The sequence below is a fragment of the Sipha flava genome, unplaced genomic scaffold (genome assembly GCF_003268045.1).
Source record: "Sipha flava isolate LNK unplaced genomic scaffold, YSA_version1 1_pilon_pilon, whole genome shotgun sequence".
NCBI classification, from domain to species: domain Eukaryota; kingdom Metazoa; phylum Arthropoda; class Insecta; order Hemiptera; family Aphididae; genus Sipha; species Sipha flava.
This window is the reverse complement of record NW_020272783.1, coordinates 5,874,726-5,893,109: the sequence shown is the minus strand read 5'-3', so window position 1 is coordinate 5,893,109 and position 18,384 is coordinate 5,874,726. Positions and strand designations below refer to the sequence as shown.

The window sequence follows — 18,384 nt, the reverse complement described above, 5'->3', positions numbered from 1 at the left end:
TCGCTTGTCATGCGTTCCCCCCCCCCCCCAAATACGGTACCCAATTTTTAATTATAATTAAAACTATTTCTAACATCAATATCACATTCTATATTATAATCATATCTGTAGATAATAAAGAAAAATCTATAGTTATATTCAATAATCAATATTCTGTGCAAATTGTTTATTTTTATCAAAATTTATAGTTTATAGTTAATTCAGTTGTTTGAGTAGAATGGTGAATAATTTGACGTTAATATTTCGAAATCAAATTTACATATTTTGCACCTTCATTCACTTTAAAAAATTATTCCAAATACGCCACAGGTCCTCCAGATTAGGTTAGGTTAGTTTAGGGATCAAAGTAATTCTTGTCCACCAAATAAATCGTATGGTTGAGGAATAATATAACTGTTGGCTAGGAGAAGCAACTAACATAATCATTGTTGGTTCACAGGGCACGTTGGAGGGAAAACCGTACGATATTCAACACGCCCAACCCAAGATTGATGAACGTGTCATTGCTGAGGGACAACAAGCCGCCGCCCGGAGCAACCAGCGAACGTAGAGGTAGCAAATCCAGTACAAAGACCCATTCCCCTTCGAGACAACCAAGCATGGCCTCGTTGAAGCCCCAATCGCCTTCTTTAGGTTAGAAACCTCTATCTCTATCTATATACAGCTTCTTCGTCTACTCCGTGGATATTGCAAACCCACGCCTTACGCATACACACACACCATACAATCTCTCTTTTTCTCTCTCTTTCTTTCTCTCCGTCTCGTACACATACACACAAGCACTTTTTTGATAGTCATTTTGTGTCTTGAACAAGACTTATTTTATTAACTTTTCCGGATTCTGAACGTAACTCATAATAACAATAATTAACGTTTTTCTGATTATAAAATTGAATACTAAATAAATAACTTCTAAAATACTTCGAATTTCTAATAAATGAATTGTTTTATGATAACTTTTAACCTCGTACATTCAAAATTAATATATTATTATATGTACAGCCGAGATTAGCTTAAAAAGTTTTGTTCGAAGGCGATGAGATATACATTGTTCGCAAATTTATAAACCCTTCCATGATTGGCTCAGACATGCATTGCGTGATATATTTTGTTTTCGCGGGTGGATACGTTACCTTATATGATGACATTTTGGATTTGCTATGTTTGAAATAACGTTTGTACACAATGCACATCATAATCATTCGTTTCATTCACAATAACACTGAATGAATAATGTAGTGTAATACCTAACGTGTTTAATTAAAATCAAAATTAAATATACTTCTACGAATCTCAGAAGGATATTACAACACATTATTGTTGTAAACGAATACATATAATATATATATTTATGTTAATGTATATACATACGAAATAAATTATGAGAAACTATTACGATGGACTTCTTGGGCACTATAATGAGTAATTCGCACCGCTGCGTACATACATACATATTACCCATTTGTACCTCGAACATCATAATTTACAACTATTTTATTCATAAAATATTAACGTGATAAAATATTATTTGTATTGTTAACTGATGTTTACGACTATCCTTACATTTTCAATAAGCATACCAAACACGCTAGTCGAAAAATTAATATCAACGCCTTGCCGAATCGCCTGTTTGATGTGTATCCATATGACAAGAACAATACTATCAAGACCTTTATTACGGTTATTAAATGAAAGCCGTGCGATATTAATCGACTGGTGACTGTTTGATAGTATCAGCGGATATTTTCATATGTTTGCAAATATATTGCAAAATGGCATATGCTTAACTGTGACCGAGAAACGTTGAAACTTAAATGCAGTGAGTACTTTATTGTAATATTGAACGAATGAGTGTTGTGTGGAGAGAAAGTACGATATTCGGGGTTTGTGAAGTTCGGATTTTTAAGATTTTAATGAAAAATGTAAGCGGCGTCGACTTACGGAAAAAAATGTAACACATGAGTTGCAAAAGTTTTTTGATATTTTAATCAAAGAAGTATGTATAGTGTTTTGCTTGCGGATACCGAAAAATGTTAATCACAAACAACGACGTCATTGTAAGGTTTCAAAAAAAAATTTCTTTTCACTTATGTGTGTATATGTGTATGTGATTATCGATTGATACAGCATGTAACGGTAAACCGTAGGTTTTGGTAATTTTATCAACTGCGGTCCCGGCGAAATGGACATATACGTAGAAGATAAAAATGATAAAAAAAAATAATAATAAAGTATTACTACAGATTAAATAAAACATTTTATTTATTTGTTTTATTTGATCTGTGGTATTACATTGTCACTGGCGAATCGTATTTACTCTTACCTTCCTGCGGTATGCCGAACACTTTATAGCGAATCTCATGTACTCCATTTCACATACATCATCGACAAACATATTTGTGATTCATGTAACTGAGTGAACGCAGAGAGCGTACGACGGACGTGCACGCACTTATTGACCGACGAATCCTGAACAGCGCTTTAATAATATGTTGTGTTTAGTTTAAAATTTTTTTTTTCAAACGAAACACACGTTCAAGCAATGATTTTCGTACACCGTAATCTAGAGATGTAATATTGTAGTACTGTATATTGCATTAAAAGGCGCACATTTACACCTACGATTAATAAGATCAGTAATTATAAATACTAGTAAACGGTAATTTACTATGAACAGTGCTTACGTTCAACGATACGTGCATCTACACCGATAACCGTTTTAAATAGTTAGGCAACGCGGACGACGGTATATCGCGTTGATACCACGAGATGTATTATACGTAGTATTATGTTTAGTCCGTTTACTTATATTACCAATGTTCTCGTATATTGTTAAATTGCATCAGTACCAACGTTATATTTGTGTACAATGTGTACATGCGGATAAGTTATTGTGTTTGCATTTCCTCGCAGCGTTGTTCGTAACATTTCAACCTAGTCCTGAGCTTTATCATTATCAACTCCAGGCAGCGTATTCGCGTTTCATAACTTCGTTATGAGTAGGTACGCAAACGCGTACTGTATGACAGACGAAAGTGCGTTTTTAATTGTGTTGACTCGAAGCGTCTGCCTACATTATATACCCGCGGAAATTCACTTAGAGGTTATTAGTAAAACAAACGGTTTTACATTCGAAACACGAACATTGAATCCCTCAAAACAAATTGCTTTTTTTTTTCCATACGACTGCTGTGTTTAAAAGGTTCATTAATTCCAAACCATATTATACATAACATCGTCGTATGCGCTCGAAGTCTGGAAATGAAACACGAGATGACGAATATAAACGAAAATAGTACACTAGTATAAGGTGATGGCGTAGTGTTCCCGTGAAATTACTTGCAATAATATTTCCTTTGAAATATTCCATTTTTTGTATTGTACTTGGTCAAAAACAAAATTTATTTCAAACAAAATGCGTAGAGTATATCCATATTCATAAATTTTAGTTCCTTGATGATCAAAAAATTTAAAGGCGAAAAACAATATAATATTATTATTTTAATACAATTCATATTACATTACGCTAGTTTTGAACTTTTGAATTGTTTTTCTTCCTCGACGGATCACTAATCGGTTCAACTAAACGAGATTAACAATTAAACAATTTTACCGGTATCGAGAACAGGTACAAACGTTATACCAAATAATACCATCTACGTACGATTATTTTCAAAACGCTTGAAACTCGGTTTGAACGTGAACGCAACGCGTCTACACGATTCAAATGCAATACATTTCAAAATCTCTTGTTTGTCTTACTATTTGATTATTTCACACGTATCTGTCGCTGTTCTGTTAATAGTTTATAGCATGAAAAACGGTAGGTATGTTGCATGAATCCTATATTACGCACACTTGTTAATTCTATCGTAGAGTACCGGATATCCGGGCAACTATTATTATTATTATTATTATTATTAGACGCTCGGATTAAATATTTTGATTCGAATCATTATCGATACACTATTTATTCTCTTCATCGTACAATAATCATCATTAAATCGATATCAATAATGTAGTGCGTGCGTATCGGAACGGTAAATAATCGTTTGTTCTTTTCCTGTCCAATATTGTTCAGGTCGTGGTGTGCGCGGCAACAACAACGGTGCCAACACAGAAGCCGTGAGGTCTCCGACGGCTAAAAGTCCTATGGCACTTCCGATGGAGCCAAAAACTTCAGTAGTGGTGGACATACAACCCGTCGTGTGAACACGAAAGATCCAAAACGACGTCTGAACATCACCGCACATTATTACGTAATGCGTACAGCTTCACGCCGCGGTGTCGGAACTTCGCAATACCACCGTTTTTATTCTCCAACGAGATTGATGATGTTTTTTGTTTTCTCTCTCTCTTTTTAATACCGCAAATGAGCTTGATCGCTTTCGGGACCACGGCCACTGGTTTATTGATTTATTAACCTTTTTTCAATCTAAATACAACATGTATCTTCAAGCAAACAAATGCGTACATTTAATTATTCGTTTAGGAAAATAAATAAATAAATAAATAAAAACATTGAAAAACCGCAAATGACTTGCGTGCTATATTTTTCAAACTATTTTAATACTTGAAACTCACGATGCTTAGATGTAGGCCCTCGGAATTCTAACCGAGAGCGTTTATTAACACAACAAAAATATTTTACAACATGAATTTGTATTACTTACATATTTTAAATTTAACGTACTTATAATATAATTATTATTACGCTATGAGTTCTATATTAATATAAGTAATATATTTATGTATTCAAATACATATATTTATTTATAAAAATATATATTGATTCTTAGACTCACGAAATTTTAAAATATTCGTACAATTAATACACTTTTTTATTAAATAATATACTATAATATTAATTATTATACTTACTTATATGACGTATCATCCATCAATTAACAATGTATAGACATTTTTATTTCTTTTGAGTATACTATAAAATATGTACATTTTAATTCTTATTTAAATAATACGATATAATATAATTTAGTACGCTGATGCGTTTATGTAGAATGATCATAATAATTAATAAAATGTAATTATACATAATTGTAATTTTTTATTCTTTAGATTGTAAGTTTATATTACATAAAAATAAATACTAATATATAATAAAAATACTAGTCATAGGATATAACACATGTATTTAACTTTATAAATACATTACAGAAAAATAATATGGACTTACCATTATTTTTAACCGTTTATAGGGATCTAAAGCGATCATAGAGACTTAAGAAAACAGAGGGAAGGTTTTCTTGAGTCTGCAAACGTTTTAGAACTTGTAAGCGTAAATTAAAATAAAAATAACGGTTTTTTCTTATTGTTTTTCGTCATTGTAATTATTGCCATCTATTATATATTACTCTTATTAATAACTGTAGATTTTTAAATATATTATAATCAAAATCACAATTATATGTCCTTAGAGTTTTACCCATAATTAATGATAACTTATTCGCAAAATACTGCTCAATAAATGTAGACTTTTAAAAGTAGCTTATTGCTTTTGTAAATGTAATTTTTGTTCATATTGCGTTTTCATCCTTTTTGTAACAAATACTAAAACTATCTACTTAGTATATTATACATTAATAAATTTATAATATTACTCATACCAAAAACTATGTTGTATTATTTCTTTACATAGTCGAATTTGTTTAGATTAAGGTAATATACAGCACTTTCACAATTTTATTTTTAAATTGTATTTATAATTAATTTATAATACTTATACTAGCGATATTTTTGTAATATTTTTACCACTGTACGTTTTAACCAATGTAATCATTTTATCCTATTATTATTATTATTATTATTATTATTCTCCTCCAATCCAATAAAGAAATATCTCAAAGGCATTATAGTACGTTCTTATTTACTACTATAGATGGATAGAAAAATTGTTTGAAACAAATCGTAATCAATATATTTACTCAAGTGCAGTATAATTCACCGCAAACGTACATCGAGACCTCCCTTGGATTTTTCTCAGCATTGAATTTATGGAGCCTCCTACTGGAATCGAAACGAGTATATATATAAATTATAAGACGGATATCGGTTCCCGTACAAGTTTGTTCATTACAGTTTTGCCACCCTAAGTAATCAACGTACTATTTACAATAGTTGGGTTTTATAACACGACCATAGGATTATGCTACTGAACAATGTAAAATTCCAAATCAAAACCGTAAATGTTATTTACTTAAAGCATATAGGATTTTTCGGGAAACAATCTAAACATTACTTTTAACTAATATTTTGTGACTGTCATATATATATATATATATATATATATATTTTAAATAAATTTGTGTTTTATATAAAGCAAGGCAGTTTTACTTTTCGACTTCAACTAAATTCAATTCAAACCTTTAAGATAAATATTTTTTTTTATTGAAATACGAGATTAATAACTATTATACAAAATTCAATATCGTTAAAAAAAAGTATTTATTTTATTCAACGAACATAATTATTATGAATAAAATATACTTTTAAAAGAAATTTCCTGTCAAAATATTACTCATTGTTCAAAATAATGGTCATTGGTTCATCAAATATAAAACATACAATGAATAATAATGTGTACTTCGCGCCCCACACGATTATGTTAGTTATTAAAATTTAATCGTTTCTGTTGGCCATAGCAACGAAAATAATCAATATTGAATTTTCATCAAAAATTTTTATCACGAAATTCGACGAGAAACGCTTCACTATAATTTAATAATTACTCAGACGCGATAGTTTTTGGTAACTCTATCGTCAACTACTCGTTTTAATGATTAAATGATCTGTTAAATTACTGAAAATAAAATAAAATATAATATTTAAATGACCGTAATCAATATCATAATCAGCCTCGATCATTGTATCAAAATTGAATTATTATTCAAAAGAAAATTTAAGATCAAAACGATTTGTGATACTTCATTGATTCGATATAAGAACTTCCATGACGCACTTATTAATTAACTTTGGAATCACGATTTCGTATGAACTATAATGATCTATAATATTTAGATATATTTTATTTGAGCAAAACAAACGGGATTTAAATTAACATGTGTATGTGCTCATATAAATTTGAACTGATTATACGATATTTTTAATTCTGTTTGCGACTAATAGTTCGAAACAAAATCCAAACTATTTTAGTTTCCGAACATAGTTTTAAAATATAAAATATTTTTGCTCTTCATCAGTTTTAATGATTTTTAAACGATGGTTTCATAGACGAAAAAATTTAAAAAAAAATCTTTGGCTAACCTAACAAAATTTATACACGCATATATAATAATCAGCATTGTATTTTTCTGTCAAACACGACAATTTTTTAAATTTATACAATTTTGTAAATATAACGTTAAACCAACTTGCGTCGAATTTAAAAAACCAGAAAAGATATCCAGTCTTCACACGAGCGCGTGTTCCACTGTTCATTTGTTCCGTAATCGCATCGGACTGCCGTTCATACTTCGTGGCACACCGCGGTCGTTCGGTCGGTGTGGGTACAGAAAAGAAGTCTTACTGGTATACAGGTTTTTCGGTTCATTCCGGACGGCAGCGAATTGCAGTGATAGCGACCACGTGTTTTACGTAATATTACGGGCAGCGAAAGTCTTACAAGTTCCTCCACGACGAGTGCATCCGGCAGCTGTCGGTTTCTGTCGTTTATTACTATCCCATTTGTTTTATTGAAACATGTCCGCAATTCGTTAACGTTAGTATACAATTAGCGCGGTTTGTATATACGTACTCGTAGTATATTCACTAATCGATTCAAACCGCTAGTATTGTATTTTAAAACTAGAAATGTTTTCGAAAATAGAAGCTTCCGAGTTAATGAGAAACGAGTTTGATAGATTGAAAGGTAAGTCGTTTTAACGTGACAGACATAATTTTTATAATTAGTCTGGTGCTTTAGTAAGCTTTTAACTTTTTTGTATTTACGCGTAGTTCAGTAACGTTTTAAAAGATTCTTTTCGTAAGTTTAATATCAATTTTTCCTTAAACTTTATTTTTATACAAAATATTTATAGCTATTTTTTCTTACACCGATTAATGAAGTCTTGACTATACATATTTTTACCATAAAGTTGTTCAAAACAGTATTAGTAGTTAAGTTATTAAGCATTATGTATACCTACCAAATAATAATACCAACTTAATTATAATCATATTTTATCCTTCAAAGCTGTTCAGTGTTATTTTTTTTTTTCATTATTTATGTTCGTTCAAAATAAAATATTAATAGTCAAAATGAATGTATATATACAGGTTTATATATTCCATCAACTATAAATTATATGAAAATATGTGTTCATACTAAAGTGACTCGGGGAACGTAAGTACTTCATCCATTTTTCATGAACGTTTAGCGTAATTCTACTCAAACTTATGATAGGCAACTTGTAATTTTTTAGTTTTTTTGTTTGAAAAATATACGAGGTATTTTAATTAACCATAAGTTATTGAACTAAATTATTATAAAATATTTTATACTTCTCAGGGCCACAATTTTAATGAAAAAATTGAGGGTGCTGAAGCCACTCTACATTTTTCATGTTCCTTAAGGCTTATAGACATCCATAAACCATACAATTCAAAAAATACTAGAATATTTAGTAAATATTTTAATATTTAAATATTTCTTAGTTTAAATTATTCAATTTGGTTTTATATTTAAATTACACGTATAACCCGTCTGCATATACCTACAAATGTTATATCGCATGATTATTTTAAGATTCTAAGTGAAACGGAGGATCTTATAATTTTATAACAATGTTTTTTTCTTTTTTTAAACACTTTTTTGGATAGAAATATTGGCTTAGAAGTCTCTAGTAGCTTCTTTAAAGATTCAAAAATTAATATGTGGTGGCTTAAAGTTTAAAACTTTAAAGAGATAATTTTTTCAAAATCTCAATCTTTTTTCCATGCGCAAAGAAAATTTGCCAAAAAAACTAATAAAGACGGTTAACATGCTCTATAAACAATATTTTCACATTTCAGGTTTTAGTTATTTAGTCATAACTCTAAAAGTAATGCTGCTAGAAACTTGAAACTTCTACCTTATATCAAAGACATTTTTTTTATATTTGAAAATATTTTAAAAACAAATTAAGTACATTTGGTTTAAGTATAGAATTTTAAAAATGCCTTATTTATGAAAGTTTTTATGTAATTAAATTTTTATTTTGGGATATTTAGACTTGAACATTTAATATTACCTTATTCGTATAATTATAGTTATACCTAACGATACTGAAAAATTTCCAAAAACCTTAAGCCACGATTTTATTTTATAAACTTTTAAGTATATTATTATACCATTTTTACGGAATTTACTGTTTTCACAAACATTTTCTACATCAAATATTTTCTAAAAACAATTAGTCAATCCAATCAGAATGAAACTTTAGATATAGATAAAACAAAATGTTTTGAATATTTGGTTAAAAAAATTTCTTCTTCGTCCAACAAAATTTTAAACAGGTTAATAAAAAAAGAATCTATTGACAATTAGACTAAAAATTGTAAAATATATAAACGGTATATTTTTAAACTGAAATTTTCTCAGAATCGTTTTAAAAAACTAAAGAAATGAGTTATAATTTTATTAAAACTCTGTACAACCATTACTATTATCTTATCCAAGAATCGAAAGGATGAAGAACGAACTTCCACAACTATTATTTAAATTATAAATTTATATAGGTACAATACATAAAAACTACACTTTTGAATACACATGAGTGATGACTATTTAAAAATAAATTAACGTGAAAACATTAGTTGGTTCTAACTTCGAAATTGGGTATTCTAAGCACACATAAGCTCCCCCAAATTGAGTCTATATTTATAGTGGACATCAAATTCGGGCTCTTGAAGTTCATGAAATATACGTTCACTCAGATACCTTCTTGATATTTATGTTGACCGTTAATATCTACACCTTTGTACCGCCATTCGTGCAACTTTGAAACAATTTATTAGTCATTTTATTATGTAATGGTTATATTATAAACGGCAAAACTAATTGTTACTATTGGTTATCTCACACTAAATAAAATAACCAGTCCGTTAATAAATAATATACTTAATAATGCAATTGACGTATTTACTGCAGGGGCGCAATAAGATGAGGCAAAATAGACATTTGTCCCGGGCGAACTGATATTATGTTTTAAAAATTAAGAATATAGGAGTTTTAACATATAATTTGAGAGTTATCAATAATGAAATAATGATATATCCTACTGTGTTTTTTTCTAAAATAGTACATCATATTAGGTTTATATTTGGGCCTCCACACGAGTTTTTCGCAGTGAGGCCCAGTAATCATTTGATATTAATTTAAATAAATATAAATAAATAAAAATAAAATATATACTATACAGCAGCGTTTCTTAAACTGTGTTCTGCGGAACCCTGGGGTTCCGCAAAGATCACTTTAGGGTTCCGCGAAGCTTAAGTAATTTTTTAAAAATTTTTAATAAAATTATTTTAAAATTTCCAACTTAAGATCAATAATGGTGAAAAACTGAAAAAAAATCTTTGTTCATTAAATAACAATGTATAAGCAATATGGAATTGTCTAAATTTATATTTATTCTAATTAAAGTAATTATTATTAAAATATTATAATATATATATGTATACAATTATTATTGTTTTAATTTTAATTTTAAACATATTTTTTGAATTAAAGACCTTTAACACAATATTATTAGGTATATGATTATAATACATTTAGAAATAAAAAAAAAAATCTAAAAAGCTAAAAAAAAAAAGTAGGGGTTCCAGGATAAATGTGTACATCAAAAAGGGTTACACTGATAAAAAAGTTTAAAAAACGCTGCTATACAGATAATAATTAATATCATATTAATTTACGTATATTTACTTGTAAACAGATGCCTATATTATAATACATTCATTTAGGTTATGTAAACATTGATTTTATTATAACATAATTTTAATTTAATTGTAAATCAAAAATATATAATTGGAATCGTACATCAATACAGTTTGAAACTCAATAAAAATGTGAAATCGAATAAATGAATGTCTAAGCGAAGTGAGAAAAAAATGTTTTCTCTTATTCTTACTTACATATTTATTTATCAATATGCATAAGAACGTAAAATTATTTTGCACCCCGCCTCCCATATTGGTTTTAATCTGATCTACTGACAAAATATATATTTATTCGTGACCTTGATTATCATAGGTGTGCGCGGACTTTAATTGCAGATGTAGCATATACAGCCCGTTTTTAACAATCGGCCAAATTAATGTTGAAACAGTTAAAATTATTGATCAATTTTTACATAGACATTGTTACCATAGTGGCTATAATAGTGTAATAATTTTTTTTTTAACAATTGACGAATGTAAATATACTTTCTTACATTTATTCACTGTTTTTGAAAACACCATGTTACAATTACTCATACTTTATGAGTTGCATAACATAAAATCATAGAATAATTAGGCACTACGTTGACACGCACAAATACGCGACAAGTCCCTTCTCACCTTATTTGTTCGTCAGTCATAACTTCTATATAACTCTTCAACTATCCAAATAATACGCACTGTCAATCATGACCTTCTTTTTTAGTTTTAGTTGCTTACTGTGTACATATTAATACATTTTTATCTTATTTTTTGGGCTCTTTCCATGTATACAGGTATATATATATATATATATATATATATAGATAACTAATTATAAATATACACATATGTCGTCTAGAAACTGTTAATTGTATGCGATATAGATTCTAAACTCTAGATCGAATACAAGTAACAACTTAAAATAAACATTAAATTAAAGTTTTGTTGAACATTTCTTTATCTTATAGTTATTTACAAATAATTTTTTAGTTAAAAAAAAAAAACAAATTTATTACCAACCATATTCATGTTAAATAATATATTTTTTAAGGAGTTTGTTATTTGGATCACGCGGGTTCTGCTTTGTATGCTGACAGTCAGATAAATAATGTTATGAAGGATTTGAAAACGCACTTATATGGAAATCCACATTCGTCCGGTAAACCTTCGTCAGCTTGCGGAGAACTCATCAATAGTATTCGATTCAAGTACGTAAATCGAAATTCCGTTTGACTTTCAGTAAAACGATAATACAAGATCCAAAACGTTTCGAAATAAAAGTGTACAACGAAAACGCTAGATTTAACATTCAACCGAAGAGCTGAGCTAACATCATGTTTCGTACACGGTTTTCGTAGTTACTTATATCTACCCTACTTAACATAAAGTATGATCCATAAACCATAATATTATAGAACATTCGAGCGATACTACTTATGGTAAGTACTCGATAAAATATGAAAGGTAACGATAATAGAGTATATTGCGATAAACACTAAACACCCATATATAATATAATAGTGTTATTGAGAACATAATCTCACAATGTAACTGACACGTTTAATAAATAATGTTCAAATATAAATAATAACTCATTATTCGACTTTATATTAATATTATTTAAAATAATATTTCTTTTAAAAAGATTTTTACGTCAAAATTAAAATAACAGATAGATATGTGCAGTGTCATACATTCGATCTTGCTCTGGGGGGGAGGGGGTAAAAAAAATAATCGTTATTTTTTTTTTTTCGTTGCACAGATAAATAAGATAAATAACTGCTATAAATATATATTATTTTATACAAATTGTTTACCAATTTACAGTTTATTTTTACATTTCAGTAAATTAATAGCTATTGGAATATAAAAACAGCATAGTTAACAAAACTTTTCAAACACCTATCAATATAATTATTTAATTATCATAATATTTGTATAGTTGTATATTTTAAATTCAGAGCGTAATAATGAAACTACGAATATATTACATGTCATCAATAATAAAACAATTTTTTTTTTTTTAAAAAAATAACAAATTTTAAATTAAATTAATAATACAAAATAATTATTATAATAAAATATGTTCTTATGGTGTAATATCAACGATGTTATAATTGGTTTTATTAAATTAAAAGTTGTTATTAAAATTAATATCGTATATAAATTATTTCACAAACGTATCAAAGTAAAAAAAAAAAATAATATTTTCTCTTTGTTAAAGGATTAATCGCTTCCGTAACTTTTAGCCTAATTAATAGTTACTGTAAGCATTCTATTTTAAGCACTAATAAGCATATAACAATATTTACTTGATATAGTTAATTAATCTGGGAAACGATAAATCTTTTCAATTAACATCTAAAGTAAAATTAATTGATTAGGTACTTCAAAATTAGAGTCATCAACAATTTTCATGGTTATCTGATTTAATTATATTTTGTGCGTAAGTTTTCTAATAATTTAGGTGTCAACGACATAAAACATAATTTTTTTAAAATGAAAAATAGCAAAAATATACATACAATTATACAACAATTATTGTACTGATTTGAGTTAGTAAAAGATGTTCGTATTTTTCATCAATCTTTCATTAAAATATAATAATTTTATCTAACATTATACTGGATCCATTCATATCATACAACTGATTTATCTCAATACATTTATTTGAATACGTCGAATAAGTTTGTTTCGAAAACGTATGGTTTTTTATATTCAAACTTGTTTTTATCTATTAAGCATTATAGTATCCAATTTAATGATAGTCGCGACTTGTTCTTGGACGATTAAAACGTATGTTTAAATTATACCCTACGTTTCACTCTGTCAAAATCCAAATCGAATTTACGCGTAGTGATTAATAAATATAAGTAAAACATATTTGCTGACATCAAAAGAGTATTAGTGATTTAAGAAAATTATCAAGGTCACGCACACGCGAATCCCTGATCAACTAGACTTCTAAGATATACAATACATTTCCTCTCATTATGTTAATGCTGAATGACAAATAGAAATAACGTCTGATTAAATTTTCATAAAACTCAAGTTAAACTCAAAAGTTATAATGAAAGAACAAAAAATAAAAAATAAAAAAGAGAGTGAAACGTCTTTAGGTTTTAGTGAAAACTCTCGAAAAAAATACAAACGAAACCGATTTGAACCATATGAACAAGATCCTCCGTAAAAATATCAAGGTAGTAAAAATTAAATCTTTAATTCGTATCTGAATGACTCATGTGCGACTCATCTGACTATTGACTACGGAAAGCCACAATGAAAAGACCAGTAGTACCATCCATCCAATAAAATCCATCGAACTAAATTTTTTCTAGGTTCGCTTGAAAGCAATTCGATCGGGTCTTCGGTCTAATTCGACTGAAACACAAATCCTACCATATGCACGCGGTCGTTCGTTTCTCTGATTTAAATACCGTACTCGTTGGCGAATCGCATGAAATTCACGGGGGCAACATCGAACACAGCTGCCACTGGCTGTCGCGTTCCCGTTCTGGTGTATGACAACATAAAAAAAGCGCACGTTTCCGTTGCAGGATCCTCAAACACTTCAACACGGACCCCGAGAAGTACAGCGTTGTGTTCACGTCGGGCGCCACCGGAGCGTTGAAGACCATAGCCGAGTGTTTCGCGTGGAACGATCGCGACGACGGCCATGGGACGAAAAACTCCAGTAAGGGTACGTTGTAAATATTTTGTGAGGTAGCCGTGTAGTCGTATGCAACGGGGTACTTGTTGTTCGGATGACTCGTGTATTATCGTCACATCGAAAAGAACCGGTAACAATACTAAACATGTATCCTAGGTGCCCTTATGTGTGAACTCTGTTGAACGTTTTGCTTGCTTTAATGTTTTCCCGTATCTTCAGAGCCAGCAAGAGTATACGGATGCCTTCAAGGTCACTAGAAAAATTGCATGAACGCCAAATGAGCAGATTTTATGAAAGAATTTATTTTATTCAATACATATAGTAAATGGGCGATTGCTGTCAATAAGGCCGCAGCCAAAGGTATGGTTTTGGGTTCAATCGGCAACTCCTTCCCCCAAAAAAAAAAAAAAATTTATATTTAAAATTAAACTAATTGGTAGAAAAAAAATATAATTTCGAGATATATATTTACGTCAGTTTTGACAGTTTGAAACTATATGAGTAAGAACCAGTGGCGTAAATTAGGAGGAGGTTTTACAACCAACCTGTTCAACAGACAGTCTATTTTGTATTTTTCTAAATAAAAGTTGTTTTCTCTAATGTAATCCTATTTTTAATATATAGATACTAGCTGAACTCGTACACTCCGTAGCCGATATAAAAACAAAGAACAAAAAACACAAAATAGCAATAAAAACTTTTAATGCCACAGACGTACGTGCCATGGAAACAAATAATAAAAAATAATAATAACAAATTAAGGGATAATAATTTCTTTCGTACTAATTATTATTATTATTGAAACTAATGGCAACCATCTATAAACAACAATTTCTATCATAAATCTCAAAATGTCTGTTTGAGCACCTCTCGAGGTTTGGTCTATCACTTTTTAACTTAGCCTATCGTCTGCTCATAAGTCTAATATACCTCTTCGTCCAAATTTCATCGCAATTAATTCAGCCATTTAGGAATGCATAAAGAACACAGACAGAAATCCATTTAACATTCTTTTAGATTCATCTTTCCATTTTAGAGCTAAACAATATTGACAAACAATAGACATTGCACCTAATGTAACCATCGGATCATTTTTGTAATCAATAGTAAAATCGTAATTCATTGCAGAGTATTCTTTATTAAACCATGCATTAACATTTCTTAAATATTTATTTCTTTCACGATTTTGTAAAAGTCTATTGTTTCGTTCAACAGAATTTTCATTGCTACGTACTAAGCGTACTCTTTTAGCATTTGCCGTACTACGTCCTATAGTAGACTTTCGTTTAGGCATTGTTTGTTTGCCAAAAGGCTAACAATACAATAGGTGGAAAGGTAAAATAGGATGGTAATATAAAACACTACTATTTTAGCACCACACTACTATTTTTAAATAATAATAATAATAACAACGATGGTGTACGGCGAGCGATCACACGTAACACGCAGTAACTGCCTAGACGACTTGGTAAACGACTGACGACGTGTCTCGACTGTGCGCTCAAAGAATCAATTATTATTATCGTGTTGTGATTATCAACCGCGCGCACGATAAGAGTCAATAGCATTCGATAACGCGTAATGTCACTGCCAGTGTGAGTATTTTGGTCTATTTTGATTGCGCGAACAGGCATAAAATGCAAACGTACGGTAACTACAACTTCAAAAACCAACCGTGACATATCGTTTTAATCGTACGTACGTATTTTTTCGCTTGGTGCGCCTGTTCAATATAACACTAATACGTCGAGAACGTGCTCCACTTCCACTGTAGACGTTGTAGACGTTGTTTTTTTTCTAAAAAAAAAAAAGAAATACGGTCCATACATATACACAGGAACTATACAGAAATAACTCAGTTATTATGTTTCTACAAACAAAACTCAGATAAGTTGAGTGAAAAGTGGGAAAAAAATGCAAAAAAAAAAATGTCTGATATCGTGGTTTGAACTCGAGTCGCTGTCTTTGAAATCTTTCAAAAGTGCCATTGCGCAAGAGAAACCTGTGCACGAGCGATAATTTTATGCTATTTAAGTATATTCGGATGTATGGAACAAATAATTTTTTAATTTTTTAATTTTATTTAATATAAATAAACTTATTATATAACTTAATTATTTATTAATTAGTTATACGAATAAATTGTATAATTGTATTAACCTTCCCTGAATCTAGACTGTACTGTATCTGTACTGTAAAACTGTATCCGTTGGGTACTTTTTGAGTTATGCGCGTACATACAAAAAAAGGGGGTTAGGGGGTTACAAAAAAGGTTCTATTTTATATAGATATATACATACATATACATACATATATATCCTACATCCTATGATGTAGATAGATATAGATATAGATATAGATATAGATATGGGATATAGATATAGATATGGGACACAGATATGGGACATAGATATGGGACACAGATATGGGACACAGATATGGGACAAGATATGGGACATAGATATAGATATAGATATGAGACATAGATATGGGACATAGATATAGATATGGGACACAGATATGGGACACGGATATGGGACATAGATATGGGACATAGATATAGATATGGGATATAGATATGGGACATAGATATAGATTTGGGATATAGATATGGGATATAGATATGGGATATAGATATGGGACACAGATATGGGACATAGATATAGATATGGGACATAGATATGGGACATAGATATAGATATGGGACACAGATATAGATATGGGACACAGATATGGGACATAGATATGGGACAAGATATGGGACATAGATATAGATATGGGACATAGATATGGGACAAGATATGGGACATAGATATAGATATGGGACACAGATATGGGACATAGATATGGGATATAGATATGGGATATAGATATAGATATATTATTTTGTATTTTATATATTTATTTTTAATATATATATATTTTTTTTATTTATTTTTATAAAAACGTTTTTATAAAAGTAATATAAGTAATATAAGCACAAAACTAAGATAAGTTGAGTGAAAAGTGGGAAAAAAATGCAAAAAAAAAAGTGTCTGATATCGTGGTTTGAACTCGAGTCGCTGTCTTTGAAATCTTTCAAAAGTGCCATTGCGCAAGAGAAATCTGTGCACGAGCGATAATTTTATGCTATTTAAGTATATTCGGATGTATGGAACAAATAATTTTTTAATTTTTTAATTTTATTTAATAAACTTATTATATAACTTAATTATTTATTAATTAGTTATACGAATAAATTGTATAATTGTATTAACCTTCCCTGAATCTAGACCTATTGAAAACTGTGCTGTATCTGTACTGTAAAACTGTTTCCGTTGGGTACTTTTTGAGTTATGCGCGTACATACAAAAAAAGGGGGTTAGGGGGTTACAAAAAAGGTTCTATTTTATATAGATATATACATACATATACATACATATATATCCTACATCCTATGATGTAGATAGATATAGATATAGATATAGATATAGATATAGATATAGATATGGGATAAAGATATAGATATGGGACACAGATATGGGACATAGATATGGGACACAGATATGGGACACAGATATGGGACATAGATATAGATATGGGATATAGATATAGATATGGGACATAGATATAGATATGGGACATAGATATGGGACAATATATGGGACATAGATATAGATATGGGACATAGATATAGATATGGGATATAGATATGGGACATAGATATGGGACATAGATATAGATATGGGACACAGATATGGGATATAGATATGGGATATAGATATGGGACATAGATATGGGATATAGATATGGGA

The 18,384-nt window shown here is 29.5% G+C and overlaps 2 protein-coding genes across 5 annotated transcripts in view; both read left to right on the top strand.

Annotated features, from left to right (window-relative positions):
* LOC112682101 overlaps positions 1 to 4,709 on the top strand; it is a 78,745-nt gene extending 74,036 nt beyond the window's left edge. The window contains exons 6-7 of one of the 2 annotated variants that reach the window (XM_025552582.1): positions 440 to 552; positions 4,082 to 4,709. In XM_025552582.1, the coding sequence (XP_025408367.1) occupies positions 440 to 552; positions 4,082 to 4,212 (244 nt within the window). In that variant the 3' untranslated portion in view covers positions 4,213 to 4,709. Of the gene's footprint in view, positions 1 to 439; positions 634 to 4,081 lie in introns of both variants that reach the window. The other variant, XM_025552581.1, reaches the window with a different exon arrangement.
* A 2,990-nt stretch (positions 4,710 to 7,699) lies between these two features.
* Positions 7,700 to 18,384, top strand: part of LOC112682078 (molybdenum cofactor sulfurase 2) — a 33,300-nt gene continuing 22,615 nt past the window's right edge. The window contains exons 1-3 of one of the 3 annotated variants that reach the window (XM_025552544.1): positions 7,700 to 7,888; positions 11,972 to 12,128; positions 14,478 to 14,614. In XM_025552544.1, coding sequence (XP_025408329.1) covers positions 7,831 to 7,888; positions 11,972 to 12,128; positions 14,478 to 14,614 — 352 coding nt within the window. In that variant the 5' untranslated portion in view covers positions 7,700 to 7,830. Of the gene's footprint in view, positions 7,889 to 11,971; positions 12,129 to 14,477; positions 14,621 to 14,865; positions 14,951 to 18,384 lie in introns of those variants that run through there. The other 2 variants (XM_025552543.1, XM_025552545.1) reach the window with 2 other exon arrangements.